Source organism: Sesamum indicum, linkage group LG8 (genome assembly GCF_000512975.1).
Source record: "Sesamum indicum cultivar Zhongzhi No. 13 linkage group LG8, S_indicum_v1.0, whole genome shotgun sequence".
Classification (NCBI taxonomy): domain Eukaryota; kingdom Viridiplantae; phylum Streptophyta; class Magnoliopsida; order Lamiales; family Pedaliaceae; genus Sesamum; species Sesamum indicum.
This window is the reverse complement of record NC_026152.1, coordinates 9960796-9981972: the sequence shown is the minus strand read 5'-3', so window position 1 is coordinate 9981972 and position 21177 is coordinate 9960796. Positions and strand designations below refer to the sequence as shown.

Genomic DNA, 21177 nt, shown 5'->3' with positions numbered 1-21177 from the left:
AGAAATTTCAAATTTTCACTTACTACACTTCCCAGAGTTCACAAGTTTATACCTTACGCTCTTTCATTAATATTTGGACCGAAAATACTGATGTTAACAAAGTAATTACATAAATTTTAGATTTTACTCTTTACTAGACATTCATGTGTAATAATTGTATACTTACAAGAGAAAAAAAATATAATAATATTAAGCTCACTTTATATTTACATCTACCCATTTATAAGTAAAACTATATATGAAATTTATATAATTTTTTTTTATCAACGTCAATATTTTTCATTCAAATCCTAACGAAAAAGAATCAGGTATAAACAATGAATTCTCAAAAAAGATGTAAGTGTAATTTTAAAACTTCTTTTAAGGAAGAATATAATTCGAAAAAATCTACACTTAATCAACCATAAATGTAATACACTTTGATTGATGTGCAGTCCAAAAAAGTAATTAACCCTATAATAAATATGATATGTTTGGATGAGGATGCATGGTAATGCACAAGTTGGTTGATAACAAAACCATTAAATTAGAGCCTCAGCACAATAATTAAACAATCATGCATGTGAGTCAAAATGTGACGCCAGATTTGTGGCTCGAGTAAGAATTATTCTTACAACCAAAGAACCATGACTGATGACACACAAGAAAAATGAGACAGCTATTACAAGCTCGAGGCATTGCTGGAATGAACGCTATCTGACTTTATTGCTTTCTCTGTGTCTTTAAAGAAATGTTGTCAACTTTTACTTGGACAAGTTTGGATCTCATGGTTTAAGAGCTACAGCCAGTCCCACCTTTGCGCTTTTCTCTATAGCCCTAGTGTCGACTTCACCTGAAATGGTGATGAGAGATTTTGGACGCCATTCGTGCTGTATGAGAGCGCTCACCTTGCCGTAGTTGTTCACTCGAGCTTTCACAGAGGTCAGGGGATCCAGTAGATGTTGTGTGCCAATTGTGAGAGTGTTTTCGTTGGTCGAAAAGCTGTGCGTCAACTCTGCCCCGACTGCAGTATTTGTCAACGGGCTTACTGTGTGGAAGTAAGAGGCCGTGACGGTTTCACCTTTGTCATTCCTGTAGAAATCAGAGGTCGAAAAAGAAAAATATTAGCGAAGGTCGTCTCATGCTCGGCTATATTTTCTAGTAAACATGATCAACCATAGTCCCACACCAGATATGGCAATAAAAACTTGAAACAATATTCGCTAGCAACAGACAACATGCAAAGTACACTTTCTCCCTTTCGCCAAACACAAAGGCAAAAACATAGCAGAGTCTTCCACGAGTAAATGTTATAAGTAATGATTGGAAATATGAAGATGGATCAGGGCCTTCAGCAAATGACAATTTATCATTGGCAGCCAAACCAAAAAAAGGATTACTTCATTTTGTTTTGTTTCAACTTTAAAGGTACTCACAGCATCAAGGATGCAATTAGGTCTGTAGTGGTAAAACTGACTCCAGCATTGCATTTAGTAAAATTCCCCGTAGCTGTGTCAAATGAGATATCAGTCCCGAAAGCAGCCTTTTGATTGCCAGCAACACCAGAGAAGTTGACAATGGGCTTTGCAGTCAGTCCAAGGCTAGTGCTAATTCCAGCATGCTCATGAAAATACTGAAGTTCCACCTGTTACCACAATCACCAGAAAAAGACATTGGATCTCTATCCCATCAGACTACAATCTACACAGCAGTAGCGCTGAAGAATCCAGAAGGCTATAAAGAACACCAGGAAAATATTGATATCATTTGCCACATAAAACGGTGAAATCACCTTGCCAGACTTTTGATCAGGAGCAACAAAGCTAACGATAGCCTTCACTCCAGGAGCAGGCTCGTCAACAGTGATGGTTGTGTAAACCTAAACAAACAGAGGATGATTTGATAAATATACATTCAATTTAAATAGGTCTGTCAATCAAGATAATAGGATGTAAAGAATGACACAAGAAAACTGATCCAATTCAACATATCAACATCCAATGATATTTTAATCATCTAATTGCAGAAAGCTTGCCTTTATGCAAATCTAGTTGAATAACAAATATAAAGGACAAAGAAAGGAGAGGACCTATGCGAAGACAGTAAAAAAATGGTAAAATATTTCAAAGGATTTCCATATGTGGACAAAATCTTTAGACGAATTGATTTTATTACATGTATAAATATCTAGTTGGTGCACATATCACAGATCAGTCCATGCACAACATTGTGTAGGAAATATTCTGGTCGATAAATGTCAAAAGAACATCAAGGAACCAAGCCTGCTGGAGAGTAAAACAAACACAGCTTCAAGCATGCTATAATATGAAAAGTCTCCAAGCATACATATTAGGTTTAAGATCATTCAAAAAGCCATCAAAGTTTCAAGTACATCTAAATTATATCAGCTAATCTCACCATTTACACGGAAATATTCCGCATCTAGACAAGAGACAAACACTGAACAAGAAATTATATATTTACGATCAGAAAAAGGAAAAAGGGGTGACAACAGAAACCTCAATACATTCAAGGACCTGAGGACCGGAAAAGTAACTACTTAGATGTGAAAACAATTAATATAAATAGGGATTACATAGTCAATCTTCTATATGAAGCATGATTTCCTTTAGTGTATTCCTTTTAATGCAAATTTTCCCTTATAAACACTGAGATTGCCAATTTTCACATCCCATCCACTAGATGGAGGAAAAAAAGTTGTTCAACTCTATGGGTCACAAGTCACTAGAGCTTAGAAAATTGTGGCAACGGTTGCTCTGAGGTGGCCAAGATGATGCTAGAGCCGAACTGAGTTCATCAACTTATTTCTTTACCTCCTGGTATTAATAAACAAACAATAATGAAACATATAAAAATTTTATAGCCTACAGTCTCCGGAGTAACGTCTAAATACAGATACATTAAACAATTGTTCGAAATATAAGCTCTGCATATAGCAACCAGGATTTTTGGGTAAAAGCAACTGATATCACCAAGGAAAACAGTAGGACTTACATTGGAGTAGGTATCCACTTTTACATCAGTTGTGATGTTCTTGTTCTTCAGCTGAGTGTTAATGTCAGCTAAAAACAGATCACCTTTCCTAGTCCCCGATGAAGTAATAGCCTATAAGACAAAACCAACATCTAAAAAATCAGAAAATGACACACTGAACAAATCAAATATGCAACGAGTAGCTTTTGTACCACAACCATCAAAACAATGAACATGAAAAATAAATAAATGAAAAATACAACCATTCATCAAAATAAAAATAAAAACCATTATCCTAGCAGAATCCACCACAGCCATACAGTCCAAATAATGAATGAGTTTTTCAACGGGTCAATATAGAGTATTTCACACTTCCAGTGCATGCAAAACAATCACCACAAACAGCAATTGCATTTAACAAGTACTCGAGTAAATAAACGATCAAGAATCCGATAAATACCACACAAGAACATGCATGACTCCATTTGAATCCATTCCAAGGTAACAAAAATTTAGATAAGAAATACTGCGTGGGACGGTGGGGGGTCGGGAAAAACACAAAATTAAATACTTTCCACCATTTCCCATATAACCGTTTATCAAAGACTCAACAAACTACTCATCAAAATGGAAAAGAATGAACAAAACGAAATATTTTATCCGGGCTACTTTCAACACACAACATAAGAAAAAACACTTCTTTACAGCTGAATCTTTGTTCCAAAAAACACATACGAATGAATTCAATACGAAGAATCAAGAAACAAAACAAAAATAGCAAAAACAGAAAAGAAATACAACTACTCACCACCCCATTTGAAGTGTAAGTAGTGAGAGTAAACTTCTGGTCCCCCTGATAATCCCTGTAAAGAAGATCTAAATACACAAACACAAAACAGAAAAGGAAAAACATTCATTTCGTCATCTAAATCACCTAAACAATCCTAATATTCCAAATATATACTATAACATAAACACGCACACACAGAGACAGAAACCCGTAGAAATCACTTGCCTCTGGCCTTCTTGCCAATGTCAGAGTAAAGCCCAGGACCCTTCACAAACACCATTTTCTCTTCCTGCTTAGGATTTCTTTTCCACAGAGAAACTTAGAGAGAGAGAATTTTCTAGAGAGAGAAAGAGGAAGCGGTGGTGGTTTTGTTATTTGCTTCTTTGGCTTTGGCTTAGCTTAGTGCATATCGACTACTTAGAGCGAGTTAGTTCTACATCGCTGGAAAAAGCATTTCAGACCCTATTTTAATGCGTCCAATTATCTCAGCCGTTCATCTCAGAATTTATAAATTTCAGATTTTTGTCTGGACCGTTGATTTTCCACAGCTGCGACTTGTGATGAGCAAAAACAAAGCAAAAGTCATCTTTGACTATGACTTAGCTCATTAATTAATTGCTCTATTTTCATTATTTCTCTAATTTCTTTTTAAAAAAAATTGGTTTTTAGCACAAATTTAAAAAATAAAAAAAGAAAAAATTATTTCTTAGATATTTAAAATTTCAAACTGTCCTTAACAACATTTAATATAACACCTGGCAGTATCGAACGTTTGAGGAATTATTATAGGTAATATTTTTTTATTTTATTTTTTATATATAATATATGCTAATTCTCCTTAAATGAAATTTTATTAAATAAATAAATAATATTGTCCAAAAGAATATGCTAAAAATTGTGAATGGAGGAGGGGAGCATATGCTTGTTTGAATTCCTTAAGATGCTCTGGCTCTTGCTTCTTCATCAATGCCAATACTTAAGTGGCCCAAATCTCAAACTTCTTTTTGGGCTACATAGTATTGGCCCAATTACAATTTGGTATTGGGCCCAAAGAGTTGCAATTACAAAAAATAAAATAAAATTCTAAAAAAGAAATTTTGATCCAAGTAGGATGGATTATAATAGAATTTTCCTCACTACTTTGTGGATCTCACTTACTCACTCAAGTTTGAAAGATATAAAGATTTTGCAAACTTCTTCACTCAAAGTAGATTTCTCTTTTATATGGTGTGTGTTAAAAAACACATCACTTCTCCTATATTTATAAAGGGCTTGGTGAAGTTTTTCAAGACACTTCAATAATTATTGGAGAGTTGCTGAAATACCTTTCAATTCTCCATGCATGTCTTTTAGACTTTCGAAGAAAACGGAGAGTTCAAAAAACATCTTTCAATTCGCTATGAATATCTTTTAGACTTTCAAGAATAATGGAGAGTTTCTAGAATTGGATATGAAAATTCTAGAATTGGATATGAAAAATTGCATCATTTTAATTTCTTGTTTGACTCCCACAATTAAGAAGGGATCCAACAAATCTTCCCCTTTCCGCCTTAATTGGAAGCCATTGCCAAACTAGCTCCTTGGCAGCAAATTCAAATTTCTTTGTCGTTGTCACTTTGGTTAACATGTTACCAATTGTTACTCATATGGACTTTATCAACTGTAAGTGCTTTTCTTCTATCACATCCCCCATCCATTGATAATGAACATCAATATGCTTTGATCGAGAGCCAAGTGTTGGATTCTTGGCTAAGTGAATAGCATTTTGATTATCACAATATAGCACATATGTTTCTTGCTATTGACCTAGTTAAAGTAAGAAAATTTTCAACCAAAGCATCTCCTTGCAAGCTTCAGTAGTTGCATTGTATTGCCATGAGACGACTCCCCCTCCAGAAGTAGTCAAGTATCCTGATCTTGATTTTCTGGAATTATTATCTCCAGCTAAATCAACATTTGTGTATCCTTCTAGCACAAGCTTTCTTTTGCCGAAGCACAAGCATTTCTTTGTAGTTCCTTTGAGATATCGAGAAATCCATTTTACTGAATTCTTGTGTTCCTTTTTAGGGCGACTCAGAAATCTACTAACAACACCAACAACGTATGTAATATCTGGTCGAGTGCAGATCATTGCATGCATGAGGCTGCCTGCGGCAGATGAGTATGGGGTCTTCTTCATTTCTTTCCATTCTTTTTCATAAAGGAACTTGAATTCAACTTAAAATGTGCAATAAGAGGTGTACTTACCGGCTTGGCATCTTTCACGTTGAATCTTTCAAGTATCTTTTTAATGTAGTTTTCCTATAAACCACAACAACCTTTTCATCCCGTTCCGATAAATTTTCATTCCAAGAATTAGTTTGGCTGGTCCCAAATCTTTCATCTCAAAGGATTCACCCAAGGCTCTCTTGAAAACAACAATCTTCTTTCGATTATGTCGAAGGATCAACATGTCATCTATATAAGGTAGAAGTATGATAAAATCATCTTCAAGATATTTCTTCAAAAAGACGCAGTGGTTTGCGAGTGTTTTTTTGAAATTATGTCGGATCATGTAAGAATCAAACTTTTTGTACCATTGCATTGGTGCTTGCTTAAGCCCATAAAGATTTTTCTTAAGTCGACATACCAATTTTTCTTTTCTAGAAACTTGGAATCCTTCAGGTTGTTCCATATATATTTTTTCTTCAAGATCACCATGAAAAAATATCATTTTAACATCGAGTTGCTTGATCTTCAAGCCTAGGTAGGCAACTTACAGTAGCCCCTGATATCAGTTTGGGACTCATCCCTAGAGTCTCTACTTACAGTAGCCCCCTGATTTTCTAGTAAGAAACCATGGTCAGATAAAAAGAGGTAAACTCAGGTTGGTTATTAACTATCAAGGGATTAATAAAATCTTAAAATTTGATGGTTATTACATTCCTATTACAGAGCACTTAATTAATTGCATTAAAGGTACAAAAGTATTTTCTAAATTTGATTGCAAATCTGGATTTTATCAGATTAAGATGGAGAGTGAATCAAAGAAATTTACAGCGTTATCCACACCACAAGGATAATTATATCTGTAATGTACTTCCAATGAGTTTAGCTAATGCACCCTAGATATTTAAAAAAAATGAATAACCTATTTAAAGATTATTTTGAGTTTATATTTATCTACATTGACGACATTTTGATTGCATCTAAAAATATAAGAGACTATATTTAATATTTTGAAATATTTCTGATGCATGCCATAGAGAAGGTTATTATAGAGGTCAATAAAATTGAATTTTTAAGAATTTTTATTGACGAAATATGTATTAAGTTGTAGGAGCATATTGTGGAGAAAATCCACAATTTTTCAAATGCACTCAAGGATAAGAAGAAATTACAAATTTTTTGGGGAGTTGTTAATTTTGCAAGAATCTTTATTAAGGATCTTGCAAGATATAGGAAGGATTTCCAACCACTTTTGAAGGAAATAGAAAGTTCAAAGTGGAAATAGGAAGAAATCCCACAAAAGGGGCCCGTGAGCTGAAATAGGTTTATAATAACCTACCAAAGCTTGCTATACCATAGGACGAGTACGAAATGGTAGTCTACACAGACGCCAATGACTATAGATGGGCAGTAGTGGTCATAAAAAAGACAACTATAAGGGAAGAACCTTATACATATACAAGAGGGTTGTTCTCAAAACAACAAATTAAAGTTTGATACATTAACGAGAATGAATTCTTTGCAATTTGGAAGGCTTTAAAGAAATGACTTTTATTTTTACTTGCTAAAGAATTTACGTTAAAAGTTGATAATACTAATATTAAAGTTTTCTTAAAAAATAAATTAGAATAAAGATAAAGAAAGCTTGTATTATCAGATGGCAAGCTGAATGCCAATATTATTATTGTAATATTATTGTTATAAAATCTCATGAAAATGTTCTTGTAGATTTTATGACGAGAGATGGAGGCATCTGAGCAAACGCCATCATGTTGAGACTCAGGCACCTTTGATAAAACCTCAAGGAGCTTGACAAAAAGTTCGGGCAACTAGTGGTGAATGCCCAAGTTGCAGGACAAATCCAACGAGCTGATCTAGACACAGTCCAGATCGCCATAAGGAGTTCCTTATTAGCATCCACCTCGCTATGGAATAATTTACAAGAACCAATTCGGAAGGCATTACCTTCGGGATGACTCACGAGTTGATGGAGCATTATCTTAAACATGCCTTTAGAGTACAGGGATCTAAACTTGTAGCATCGGATTCAAGTACCAATTGTACAAGGCCATCGCCAAACTCTGGTGAAGCGGAAGCGATTAAGTCACAGGAAGTGCAAGCTCTTGATGATTCAAGTCAACCTAGCACCTCTAGGGTAAAAGAAGGAGAGATTAGCCTTAGATCGATGACATGCACCTCTAGGTCTAATACTAACGAGTTGATATCTTTTTATTCTACTGTTTGGCAGGAATACTTGCGCATGTGGGAAAAATTAATTTTTCGCGAAGGAATAAATCCAAACAAGATCATCATCAAAACATTCAAAAAAATATAACAGGGTTTGGGTGTTGCATGGGACCAGACCAGAGGAGGTCAGAGAATGGTACAATTTTGGAGCTCTAACTTCAGGTCATACTATGTCACTGAGTTTTTAAAAAATTTCAAAACTTCCAAAGTGGACTAGTGGGCGGTCTTTGATTCATGGAAAAATAACCCCTACCTAAAGAGAGGCGATATTCTGGAGATAAAAATTCGTAGTAGTTGCTCCAGAAACTATAGGAAGAGGGTTTCATCCAACATTTCATTTTACGAAGTTGCAAAGATCAAACATGGTGGCTTTCAAAAAAATCAAAGCTGCCTCAGGAGAAGCTCCCCTAGTATCAACTATTAGTGAAAACGATATCTCTACCAGAAGAGCTTGGAATTATAGGTCTGTCTCACTGAGATGGACAAAGTCAAGTATCCATTCAAAATTTTCTCAAACAAAATGAATGAATCGTTCCTGTTAAATTCCATGACGGGAAAGAGCATTGAGTCCGCATAAAAGTTTATTTGAGAAGAAGGGGATATTAATCTAGAAAAATAAGCTACCAGCGACCGAAGGTACGAGGATGAAAATGTGTAACATGTTGCATGTTGGCAATGGCATAATCATATATACTCTTCCTGTGAAAAATAAGAGAAGCCCATATTCAGAACAAAAATTTGGTCACACAAACAAAATTCAAACCAAACCAGGACAAGGAAAAAAGAAAGAATTTTTACAAAAAGAAGTAAAGATTGAAAGATGTAAAAAATCAAGAATAAGAATATCAGCAAAAAACAACTAAGACCAATAGTCAGCAAAATAGGAAAGCCAACTAGCAATCACATGGCCAACAAACCATTATGACTAATAGCTGGAAAGGACGCGGTGATAATCATCCGAAAGAGATAAGATGATGACAAACGTAGTGACATCATCAAAAAACAACTTTGGAGTCTAGATTTGAAGTCCGTGGACGCCTATAAATAAAGCAACAATGAAACATATGGGTATCGTCAGAAATCCTCTTCAACTCTTCAAAGCATAATGTTTCAAATTTTGAGTCTTTGTATTTTCAAATTTCTAAGTTTATGGGGGTTTCCCCAACAAGTCAAGTCCTATATCATATGAGAAACTAAACAGTTGTCTCCTCCAACGAAGGATATAATATCTATATAATAATTTTTATATTTCTTCAATAAAAGTAAGGCTTCTATTCAACTTGTTTGTCCAAAATTATATTAAGTCCCTATATTAGAGTGCTTTTAGACCCTAAAATAAGAAACGAAATAGGATTGTGATGTTTGTTGCTAAAGGAGCCAAGTGCCTACAAACCATTTGTTGCGGTAGAGGTTGGAGGAAATCCATAAAACCAAGGATTGGAATACCCGGAACAAGGTGGCCATAACAAAGTATGAATTTATGAGGACTTAATTTATTTCAAAAGAATGTTGAGGGTAGATTATCAAAGAAAAGCAAAAGAATTTGATAAAATGACCAATACTGTTAAAACTCTGGAAACTTTGGGACTATAGTGTCGGCCAAGTAAAGCAGGGGACTAGAAGTGATAATGGCCCTATCTAATGGAACCAAAAATGCAATTTGATCAAATTTTGTAGATTGATTATGTTTGTTGTGACGTTGAGATTACGTGTATATATTATCCCTGGATTATGTGTATATTTATGTGTATATAAATAGGGTTATTTTTAAGTATAATATTTAGGAAAAATATAAAGGGTGCTACAATTTGAACCAGTGACTCTGATACCACTGTTGGGACAAGACAGAAATGAGAGCAGTGGAAGATTACAAAACCTTTTTCCTCTTTGTGTGACCAAAAAATATGAACAAAAGAAATTAAGAAAGTGTATAAACGACCCCAACTTTACAAAGGAGAAACTTCTACTATATCAAAGTAGGATCACACTCAATATTTCTAACAAAAATTTAAAATTTCTATAAAAGAAATTCTCATCCAAGTAGGATAGGGTACAATAGAATTTTTCTCACTATTTTGTAAACCTCACTTACTAACTCAAGTTTGAGAGATATAAAGATTTCTCAAACTTCTTCACTCAAAATGGATTTCTGTCTTATGTGGTGTGTGTCAATAGTAGGGATGATAATTGGACCCAATTTTTCAGGGTAGATCGGGGCAAATTTAGTACTCATATTATTGGGTTTGGGGTCCTAAAATATTTTATCTGACTTGATCCAGGCGGGTTACGGATTTTGTACCGGTCCCACCCTGGTCTATTGTTTTAATATTTTTTATTATTTATTTATATATATGTAATACATTATTAATAGAAAATTATGATATTATAGGTAAATTTTTAAATAATTTAGTATACATCCAACTCTATGTATAAAATACCAAAATAAAATAGTTGGATGTATTATTTATATAATATAATTTATTTTGATGAAAAAAAAAGTTAAATTACCTAATTTTACAATGATGTTTAGTATTACTTATAGAAAAAAATAGCTGAATGTATATTTGTATAATCCATTTTGGATAAAACTATGTTAGTTTAAATTGGACATTAATTATTGGTGAAATATTATATAATTCATTGTATAAGAAAAATTATGTTAAAGTATCTAAATCCAAAATGATATTAGTTATTAAAATAATAAAAAAATTACTTGATTGTATTTTTGGTATTATATATTTATTTAGATCAAAATCTATGTTAAGTTACTAAATTTAAAATGATATTACTTAATAAAAAATAAAAATTTAGTTGAGTGTATACTTTGTCTTATGCAATTAATTTGATATTGAAACTATGTTAAAGTATTTAAATATAAACTATAGTACCTATTGAAAAAAATAAAACATTAGTTGAATGTATTATTTGTATTATATACTTCAATAAAAAAATTATGTTAAATTACTAAATTTAAATTGATATTATTTAATTATGAAAAATTTAAACCGAGTGAAATGGGACGGGGAGGTGGGGCGGAGCCTGGTTTTTAAGGGGACAACGTTTACAAAGTGGGGCGATTATCATGTCCGGGCAAATTAACCCATCCCAAATCCGTCTTGTTGCCATTACTAGTCAAGAGCACATCACTTCTCCTCTATTTATAGAGGGATTGGTGAAGCTTTTCAAGACACTTCATTAATTATTGGAGAGTTCCCAAAACACTTTTCAACTATCTATGCATCTCTTTCAGACTTCCAAATAAAACGGAGAGTTCCCAAAACACTTTTCGTTTTTTTTTTGCAATTAGCTGATAAGTATTTATTTAAGCAGTTGTAAACGCTCCCTTATTATAATGGAAAAAACCCTTAATAGTTTATATGATTTATTACTATTGTCTGGCCCGCGACATATATCTTTATTAAGTGGTGACTGCATCATAACGACTACTTTATGGTTCAAATTTTCAACAATTCATTTGAATTCCACATATCTTGACTCTGAGTATTACTCGAATGATTTACATTTAACGATCGACCGGACAATGAGCAGATAAAAATATATCTTCTATCACAATTTAACGTTAAATATCAAAGCAATTGGGCTATGCACTAGGATTGTTTTCCATATGATTATTGTACATTGTACTAAATTATATATGAGCAGTACCTAATTTGCTAGTGGAGTGCCATGGATGAAAATGACACACTCAAATAGTCCTTTCTCTTAAATAATAATTAAATAATTCTATCCGAACAATATAATTATTTTTAAATTTACTAATTATTAGTTTTTCAGTTTACCATTATTTACATATAATTTTTTTTTATTTTTTCTTCATTTGAAATCACATTTTTTTAAATATATTTATAGAACGACGTGCGACAAAAATTAATAATTTTAATATAAATTTAAACAAGAATACATAAAAGAAAAAAAATAAAAATTATAGGGATGATGAGTTGTAAGTGAAAGGAGTGAGGAGGCGGCTTCGGATCCACGTAAAAGTGGATGTGGTTGGCTGATCCAATGTGCACTGAGATCCCATTTTCTCACGAAAAGTGCACTCTCTTTTGGACTCTAATCATCAATTTGCAGCCTCGTCCCTCACCTTTCTCCATATTACCAATACCTCCCCTTCTTGGGATTTTATTTTCGTCAACATTGATATATCTAAAAATAACTATTGTACACATTATTCAATCACATACCATATACCATACAGTCACATAATATTAGAATTAGAAAAAACGTCTCTTGTTGATTTTATCGACATTCTTTACTTTTTTTGAAGATTGAATATTGCCTTAAAAGTAAATAAAAGTAAGCATTTGATTTTCTCTGCATCATTAAGGGAGTTTTTTTTTTTTTAGCAATACGTAAGATTTTTTTTGGATGGTAGATTAAATGGACAATTACAATTAGATCTATTTTTGACTTTAGCTTTAAAATAAATAATAATTAACACATCATTTTAATAGCAAAATTTGAATAATTTATCGATTTTCTAAATTATGTTAAAAAGCTAAAATTAGTACAGAAGTTTGAGTTAATTACACCATCCTCCCCTACTATTATAAGTATTTACAAGTTTTATTCCATTACGATCAGTATTACATATATCCCCATTTGACTAATGTTAGTTAAATTTGACGGAAAATGCTCAATCTTTTTTTTTTTTAAAAAAAGAAATTATTGATTTTTTTTAATTAAAAATAAAATAATTATTTGAGATTGACGATCGATAAATTGGAGGGAAACATGTAATTTTGATAGTAATGAGGGAAAATTTGTAAATATCCAGAATCATAGGGGAGGTTAGTGTAATTATTGTAGGATAGCAGGTATCACTTCAAATTTCAATCTCTACATGAACCGTAGAAACATTTGGGGCGATTTTATAATTACAAAAAGTTAAGAACCATAACTGAAAATTCTAGAACTATAATATAATAGTGTTATCTGCGCCACCTCGCATACATATATATATATATATATATTATAAATTAAGAAAAAAAGAACATTTATATGTGTAAATATCTGCAAATAACTCCATTTCCATCTCCATCTCTGCTGAGGCATGAGAAAATGTCTGTAGTTACGACAGACCCGCGCTTCCTCCTCCTCCACCACCACCGGCGGGCTACGTCTTTCAAACCTGTCTCAAAGTTCAAGCTTATTTCCCAGAGGCGCCAACCTTTTCACCTAAATTGCAGGCAGACCCCAAACAGCCGCGGAAATGTTGGCACCCGCCATTCCTGCCCGCTCAACGCTTTAAGCTCTTCCGGATCCTCCGTCGTTGAAACCTCCGAATCATCGGATGTCACTTTCAGAGAAACTTTCCGTTTACAGAGACCTGAAAAGGTGTCGGATTTTTGGACTTTCATGTTTGTGGAAGGGCCTATATTTGTGTAGTTATGTGCTTATCTGTTGATCCTTATTTGTGTTTTGCGCATTGTGCTAATGGGTTTTGTAAAATTTGCATGTTTATGCATGTTTCTTGATGAATTCAACCAATAGAGAAGAAAAGTTGTTTACGGATTTAGGAAATGATAAATCAAGGCTTTAACTTAAATATTTTTAAGTGTGATTTTGAGTATTTCTTTGGGTTCTTTCTGCGGTTTTGATTTCTTTGCAAATTTATAGCTATCCATGATATCCACTATACTATGTCTTTTTTCTGGGAATATTGGGGACCTGCCAAGAAGGAGAAAAGGTGCAGATTCGGAAATTGCTCTTCTGGAATCATAATTGAAATAAAGGACGTGGGAGACAATCAAAGCTTCAAACTTTTCTGAAATTTTCAGTTAAATATTTTATTTTCCTTAGTTTGAATTAGTTTCCCTGATTATCGGGATCACTTGCTGTTGATGTTGTTATTGCTACGCCTGAAATTATGAAATGGAGTATACTACGTTTAAATGTGGATATTAATTGGTACAATTTGAATTGTTTTTGGGATGACAGCTGGAAGGAAAGATAACAATCAGATTAGACCATGGAGAAAATGAAGAGTATGGGAAGCTTACCGTGGGTTGTAATTTACCTGGAAAGTGGGTTCTTCACTGGGGAGTTAATTACGTTGGTGATGTTGGCAGGTATGCATTAGGTTAGTGGTAGTACTTCATAGAATTTTTATGTTATAAATATGCATACATACTTGTGACCAGTAAATATATAGGAGTTAAGTTGTCTGTGATCTCAGATATATGATGCTACAATATATCTACTTTTACAAGCACGACCTGTAGTCTTTGTCTTTTGATGATTCTGCTACTCGGACAATAATTGAGTGTGTTTACTTAATGCATCATGATGGATTTTTGCGTGGGATAAGTACAATAATCGTAGATGAATATTTTTCTTTCTCATTGTTGCAGCGAATGGGATCAACCGCCTCTCGATATGAGACCTCCAGGTTCTATTCCCATTAAGGTAACTATTGATTCTTTTAACTCGTAGTTCCTGATTTATTTCTTATGTTTTCTATCTATTCGATGTTCTTACACGTACTTGTATACCTTTCAGGATTATGCAATTGAGACTCCTCTTGGAAGATCACCTGCACTATCGGAAGGAGAAGTATTTTATGAAGTGAAGATTGACTTTAGTACAAACAGTTCAATTGCAGCTATAAATTTTGTACTGAAGGTGCATTCAGCTTTAATGTTGCTAGGCTGAATTGTTTCATTCATTAACTGATTAATCATTTTAAATTTCGTCCTACTAACTTCTAAAGCTCATACAACCTTGTCCTTTTTATGTTTGCTTAACGTTCTAGGATGAAGAAGGTGGGAATTGGTATCAGCATAGAGGAAGGGATTTTAAAATTCCTCTAATTGATTATCTTCAAGATGATGGCAATATTTTAGGAGCCAAGAAGAGCTTGGGACTATGGCCAGGTTGCTTTAGATTTTCTATGCTGTATGTATAACATTATCTTTATCTGTATCTAGACATGGTGGGATGCTCTCCAAGTTACTATATTTATCCAACTTATTTATTTTTTGTTTCATTTTGAGATACTTTACTCGAGGCTTGCTAGATACACTCTGATAAGCCTTTCCTTCAAGTGGTTTTGTTGGTAGGTGGATCAAGGGTAAATATGGTGATTTATTTTGGTCAAAGTTGATTTGATTGTAAAATATATTTACTGTCTAAAATAATTTTATATATGCTACTAATCCCATTGAGAGAAGAGGTTTGAAAGGATAATGTCATAGTACTCTCTGCTTTTTGTAATTTCTTCCAGTCCCACTTCCTTGCATTCTCCTTATTGCTTGGCAATTAAGTAATTCATCTCTTCTTGCAGGGGCTTTGGGACAAATATCCAGCGTGATTCTTAAATCCAATACTGCTGATTATAAAGGGGATGACATTGTAGAATCTAACTTGCAAAAGAGGCCTCTTCAAGGTTTTTATGAGGAGCACTCTGTCTTTAAAGAATTTGTTACTGATAACGCAATGAGCATATCTGTGAGGTATTGCCTCGAGAGAGCCAAAAATATTTTGTTTATAGAAACTGATTTACCTGGAGATGTAGTCCTACACTGGGGTGTTCACAAAGATGAAAGTAAGAGTTGGGAAATCCCGCCTGAGCCATATCCTCCTGAAACAACCATGTTCAAGAATAAGGCTCTGCGGACTCTCTTGCAGGTAAATCTAAGTATTAAACACTGTCTTACTGCAATGAAGTTCAATTTATACTTCGATGTACTTTACTTTTAGCACTTCATATGAACTTGAGGAAACTTTTATGCTTGACTGCTACCAAACAAAAAAAAAATTAACCCATTAGATATTATCTGAATATTGTCAATCATGCTAACATATGGCTTACATGGGAAATAGGTTTCCTTTACTTTATGTGGCCCTTTTATCTGGTTTATTTCTTCTTTTCACTTCTTGTGCTCTTGTTAAATGCCAACCCTACTAAACCGAATGTAGAATGACACTCGAACAGCTTTCCTGGAGTTATGAGTCTATATTATGCAAGATGCCACATTAACTTTAACCTTTGACAGATGACTTTAGTCTCTTGAGCTCTGCCCCTACCTCCAGCTACGCTTTAACTTATGCCTCCTGATATTATAATTTTTATCATCAGGATACATGTTGGTGGAATTGAATAATTGATATTGTCAAATTTTTCTTTGCCAAGAAATGAGATCTTAATCACAAGCACCCCAAACCTCTTGGGGATGAAATGGTTTTGATGCTTGGCAGTTGCACGCTTTGTTATAATGTAAAAAATTAAGGACGGGTTACCGAAAGACTGAATGCCTTTTATCTGCATAGTCTGTAGACGAATATCATCTTTTGTCTATATGTCCTACTTTTGATGATTCTTTGACTTGTACCCAGATAAATCTCCTCTGAAGTCCTAGAAAAGAGTATGATTTATTCTTAACCATGGAAGCAGTTCCAATTGTAGGGGCACAGGCAAGAAGGATGTCTTTACCTTACAAAAGATCCATGTTTTTACTTATTAGCTTGTGTAACCTCCACCACAATTCTGTTGGTTATCCACTGATCTCCTTCACTGAATCAGTGAATAGGTGCTCTATTTTTTACATTCACTGAATATTATGATTTTCCATTGCAGCAAAAAGATGATGGATGTGGTTCTTGGGGGTTATTCACATTGGATGATGTATTCTCGGCGTTTGTTTTTGTGCTGAAGCTGAACGAAAACACGTGGTTAAATTGCAAAGGGGATGATTTTTTCATACCCTTGACAAGGTCAGTGGTTACAGATAAAGATTCTGGCCTAACTCATTCTCAAGATGAGGAACAGCTTAAGGATTTTGGCTCTTCAGAGAAATTTGGTGATACTTCTGATTCAAATCAAGCAGGTCCAGCCTACGCAGATGGTATCATTAATGAGATACGGAATTTAGTGAATGACATTTCCTCTGAAAAACATGGAAAAACAAAAAGCGTAGAAGCACAAGAGAGCATTCTCCACGAAATTGAGAAGCTTGCTGCAGAAGCCTATAGTATCTTTCGAAGTTCTATGCCTACATTTATAGATACCAATCTGTCAGAAGATGAGGATTTACAACCCCCTGTAAAAATATCTTCAGGGACTGGTTCAGGATATGAAATCCTGTGCCAGGGATTTAATTGGGAATCTCATAAATCAGGAAATTGGTATATGGAGCTTCATGAAAAAGCCTCGGAATTATCATCCCTTGGTTTTACTGTGATATGGTTACCTCCACCTACTGATTCCGTGTCTCCTGAAGGCTACATGCCCCGGGATTTGTACAACTTAAACTCCAGGTATGAACTAGTATGTGCAGTTAATATTTGTCCCTGCACTTTAGTTCCATGAATGGGAAGAGAAAGAAAAATAATCTCACTCCTCTGATTTAAAAATCAAATGCACTGATAAGCTTAGCTGCATGGAGAACGAACTTATCAACTCACCATAGGAACCATACGACTTGTATCTTGGGAGTCAACTTACTTTTCACACAGCTTTAGTTACTAATAAAACCATTTGGCCGCCACTGGTGATAATTGTTTCGATAATGATGACAATAATGATGTTTGTAGGTATGGGAACCTTGATCAATTAAAAGTTCTTGTGAAGAGACTTCATGAAGTGGGTATAAGGGTACTTGGGGATGTTGTCTTAAACCACCGTTGTGCACAATATAAGAATCAGAATGGTGTCTGGAATATTTTTGGAGGTCGGTTAAACTGGGATGATCGTGCAGTTGTTGCTGATGATCCGCATTTCCAGGTATGATATCCTCCTACTTGATTTCATTTAGAAATTTTGTTTCCAAAAGACCTTTCCGGAGTTCTCAAATATAAATAAATAATTCCGACATGTTTCTAAAATTACAGTCAAAATATTCCAGCATCCAGCTCAAATAGAAAGAGAAGAGAAAAAGGAAGTCTTAATTACTCCTTTCATATTTTCTCAAGTCAACAAATTTAATATTCTAATTAGGATTTTTCTTTGCTCACCTTTATAATTCAATATAGCATTACTTATTCAACCTTTCCTCTCGGTCTATGATAAAACATTCGTTAAGGCACTACTATTTTCTTCCTTGAAAGTGGCGAGGAGTGAGGCTTGTCATGTTAATACTGCATATAGGTACCGCCAATTTTGACGCTATTAACCATTTAGCTTGTATCGATCTATGATGGAATTGGACGTTGGTTTTGATATGTAGCATTTTTGAAGTACTTATGGTATGAAAATCCATGTTTGTCAAACCTCCTACGTTGGTTGCTGTATTATGCTGCAACTCTAAACTGTTGTCTCTGTTTCATGACCCACAGGGAAGGGGCAATAAGAGTAGTGGAGATAACTTCCATGCGGCTCCTAACATTGATCACTCTCAAGAGTTTGTGAGGAAGGATATCAAAGAATGGTTATGCTGGTTAAGGTTAGTTAATCGAGTTTTAGTTTGTATTGTCCTTTCTTCAATGTTCATGTCAAGTTTTAATAAGAAGGAAATTAAGTGCTCAAATTTTCAAAGCTGTTGGGTTGAAGATACTAATTTAAGCCTAAATATTTATGTTTCATTTTGATTTTTGACTGCACTATTATATGCTGATGCCTGGAATTTCTTCACATCGCTTGAGCAATGTTGAAAATCTCACTACAGAGTATGAAATGTTGACAGTTTAGTTTCCTTGCATCTTTTTGTAACATGTTCTATGCTAACTTATAGTAAAGTGCATAAAATGTATATTCAAATGAGGTGTTACACAAGATGATTACATTGACTTTGGCTGGTACTTGGACATACAGAGAAGAAATTGGCTATGATGGATGGAGGCTTGATTTTGTGCGGGGTTTTTGGGGCGGCTACGTCAAAGATTACTTGGAAGCAAGCGAACCTTACTTTGCTGTGGGGGAGTTCTGGGATTCTCTTAGTTATACTTACGGTGAGATGGATCATAATCAAGATGCACATAGACAGAGAATTGTAGATTGGATTAATGCTACGAATGGAACTGCTGGTGCATTTGATGTCACGACAAAAGGAGTTCTTCATTCAGTAAGCATATATCTTTCCTGTTTTTTCAAATAAAGTCTTACATTCCAGTGCACTGTGTAACCATTTTTCTGTGAATTGCTATGGGTTATAGGCACTTGAAAGATGTGAGTATTGGCGATTATCAGATGAGAAAGGAAAACCTCCAGGAGTGGTGGGATGGTGGCCATCTAGGGCTGTTACTTTTATTGAGAATCACGATACTGGTTCCACTCAGGTTGGAGCTCTTCATAATCCATACCATTTGAACCTCTTTATATCCACACAAATTTACTTTGTGCTTCATTGTTGCATGTGTGGTAGCTCATAAATTGGCGGCTGTTACTATTAATTGAGTTGTCTAGACTTTGTTCTGGTTTAGCTAATTAACATTGTCTTGCTAGAGTTAAAGAGGTTCTTTTTCTATTCTTCAACAGGTAGATGTTATTTGTACGTCTGTCTCATTGTTTTTAGCATATGGACCCCCCTGGAACATATCTTTGATTTCTTTCATGTATTTTCAGATATTTGAATTCTCGGAGCTATTTTACTAATGAAAACACAAACCATTTTACTTCTCCTGATTTATTTTTCTTTGTTTTAATGAAGGGTCACTGGAGATTCCCAGGTGGAAAAGAAATGCAAGGTTATGCCTATATATTAACTCACCCTGGAACACCATCGGTATTCTATGATCACATTTTCTCCGAATATCAATCCCAAATATTGGCACTCATCTCTATCAGAAAGCGTCAAAAGATCCACTGTCGGAGCACAGTAAGTTTTGGAAGTTCTCATCCTTCTTGTTTTTACCTTTTGTGGAATGTGCGATTTCTGTGTGGTCGTCATGGCATCACATCATTTGATAACATGATATTACTTTGATTGAGACTGATGCTACTTGTGTATATGCACTAATTTTTGGGTTTTGGATCAGATTATTGCTAGTTTTTTAAAATCAACATTAATTCCAGAGACTAAATAATCTCTACTGCATGTTAAAATATGCAATTGATTGTTTAGCCTGACCTGAAACTGATTCTTCTGGTACCGCAGATCTCTTAATCAATTGTTAATATATCCTGAAAACCACTTACTGCACCATTGTAATTCTGCTTAATACAATCTGAACAGATATCTTGCCTCTTCAACATTCACTTTTTCTCATTAGAATTTATAAAATTCTTGGCTATTTTGTTTGCCCACTGCCCAGAGTAGAATAAAACTCCTGACCACCTATTTTTCTTCAATGTTTGCTCTTGATTTAGGTTAAAATAGTCAAGGCAGAGAGAGATGTTTATGCAGCAATTGTTGATGAAAAGTTGGCAATGAAGATTGGACCTGGTCATTTTGAACCCTCAAATGGTGCACAAAACTGGTCTGTGGCCATTGAGGGCAGAGATTACAAGGTTTGGGAAGTATCATCATGAATAAATGCGAACTTGAGTTATTGTCTCCAGCCTATATAAGTTTATCGAAGAGGTATATTAGTGACATCTCAAAACTATTCTGCAAATGCTGTTACAGTCCTCATGTTTGCTGCTTCAGGATCCGGCTTTGGGCCTTTGTTGAACCGAAATGGTCTTCAACTTAGTTAAAGGAAACAGAAAATAAGACCATCTCATGGTAAAATGAGAAATTGAAGTGTGAGGCTTGAAACTGGATTACTCATCCAAATTGGAGCTAAGCGATGGGTTTTCACAGCCTTGCATATGCTGCATATGCTCCTAACAACTGTATGTATACTTTACCAAAAATTATTATATGTATATATTTGTTAGTATGTTGTATAAAAGTAAGGGGGCGAGTGATATACTCTGTAATATTGCTGTATAAACTGTTTTGGCAGAACGCATGGAGTAGCCCAGTGCATCTGAAGAAAATCCCCTCTTTTATGTCTTGAAATACAATCTAATAATGTATTTGTACATTTTCTTTTTCTTATTTCATATTGATTCT

General features: G+C 34.3%; 2 protein-coding genes across 3 annotated transcripts; one reads left to right on the top strand and one right to left on the bottom strand.

The window, feature by feature from the left end:
- Positions 503-4170, bottom strand: LOC105168141 (mitochondrial outer membrane protein porin of 36 kDa). Its single transcript, XM_011088090.2, has 6 exons — positions 3989-4170; positions 3782-3849; positions 2995-3105; positions 1772-1858; positions 1416-1624; positions 503-1071 (listed from the first exon to the last, which is right to left on the bottom strand). The coding sequence occupies exons 1-6, from the start codon at positions 4041-4043 to the stop codon at positions 765-767; spliced, it is 837 nt and encodes a 278-aa protein (XP_011086392.1). The 5' UTR covers positions 4044-4170; the 3' UTR covers positions 503-764.
- LOC105168140 (alpha-amylase 3, chloroplastic) lies at positions 13234-21167 on the top strand. 2 transcript variants are annotated; one of them, XR_848314.2, is made up of 14 exons: positions 13234-13579; positions 14183-14313; positions 14596-14650; positions 14744-14866; positions 14997-15117; positions 15528-15871; positions 16821-17500; positions 17777-17966; positions 18518-18624; positions 18993-19242; positions 19334-19456; positions 19828-19995; positions 20487-20954; positions 21068-21167. XR_848314.2 is itself a non-coding variant. In XM_011088089.2 (13 exons), exons 1-13 carry the CDS (start codon positions 13244-13246, stop codon positions 20646-20648), a joined length of 2790 nt encoding a protein of 929 aa, XP_011086391.1. In that variant the 5' UTR covers positions 13234-13243; the 3' UTR covers positions 20649-21167. The 2 variants fall into 2 exon arrangements, 1 of the variants encoding a protein (XP_011086391.1); XM_011088089.2 differs by having other exon boundaries at positions 20487-21167.

Excerpts from the sequence above, each read along its gene's own strand:
- LOC105168141 (XM_011088090.2), bottom strand. The coding sequence starts at position 4,043 with ATGGTGTTTGTGAAGGGTCCTGGGCTTTACTCTGACATTGGCAAGAAG. Across the intron at positions 3,850-3,988 it reads CATTGGCAAGAAGGCCAGAG|ATCTTCTTTACAGGGATTAT; the intron begins GCAAGTGATTTC and ends TTGTGTATTTAG. Across the intron at positions 1,859-2,994 it reads AAGTGGATACCTACTCCAAT|GTTTACACAACCATCACTGT; the intron begins GTAAGTCCTACT and ends CTGTTTGTTTAG.
- LOC105168140 (XM_011088089.2), top strand. The coding sequence starts at position 13,244 with ATGTGTAAATATCTGCAAATAACTCCATTTCCATCTCCATCTCTGCTG. Across the intron at positions 14,314-14,595 it reads TACGTTGGTGATGTTGGCAG|CGAATGGGATCAACCGCCTC; the intron begins GTATGCATTAGG and ends TCATTGTTGCAG. Across the intron at positions 15,118-15,527 it reads GAGCTTGGGACTATGGCCAG|GGGCTTTGGGACAAATATCC; the intron begins GTTGCTTTAGAT and ends CTCTTCTTGCAG.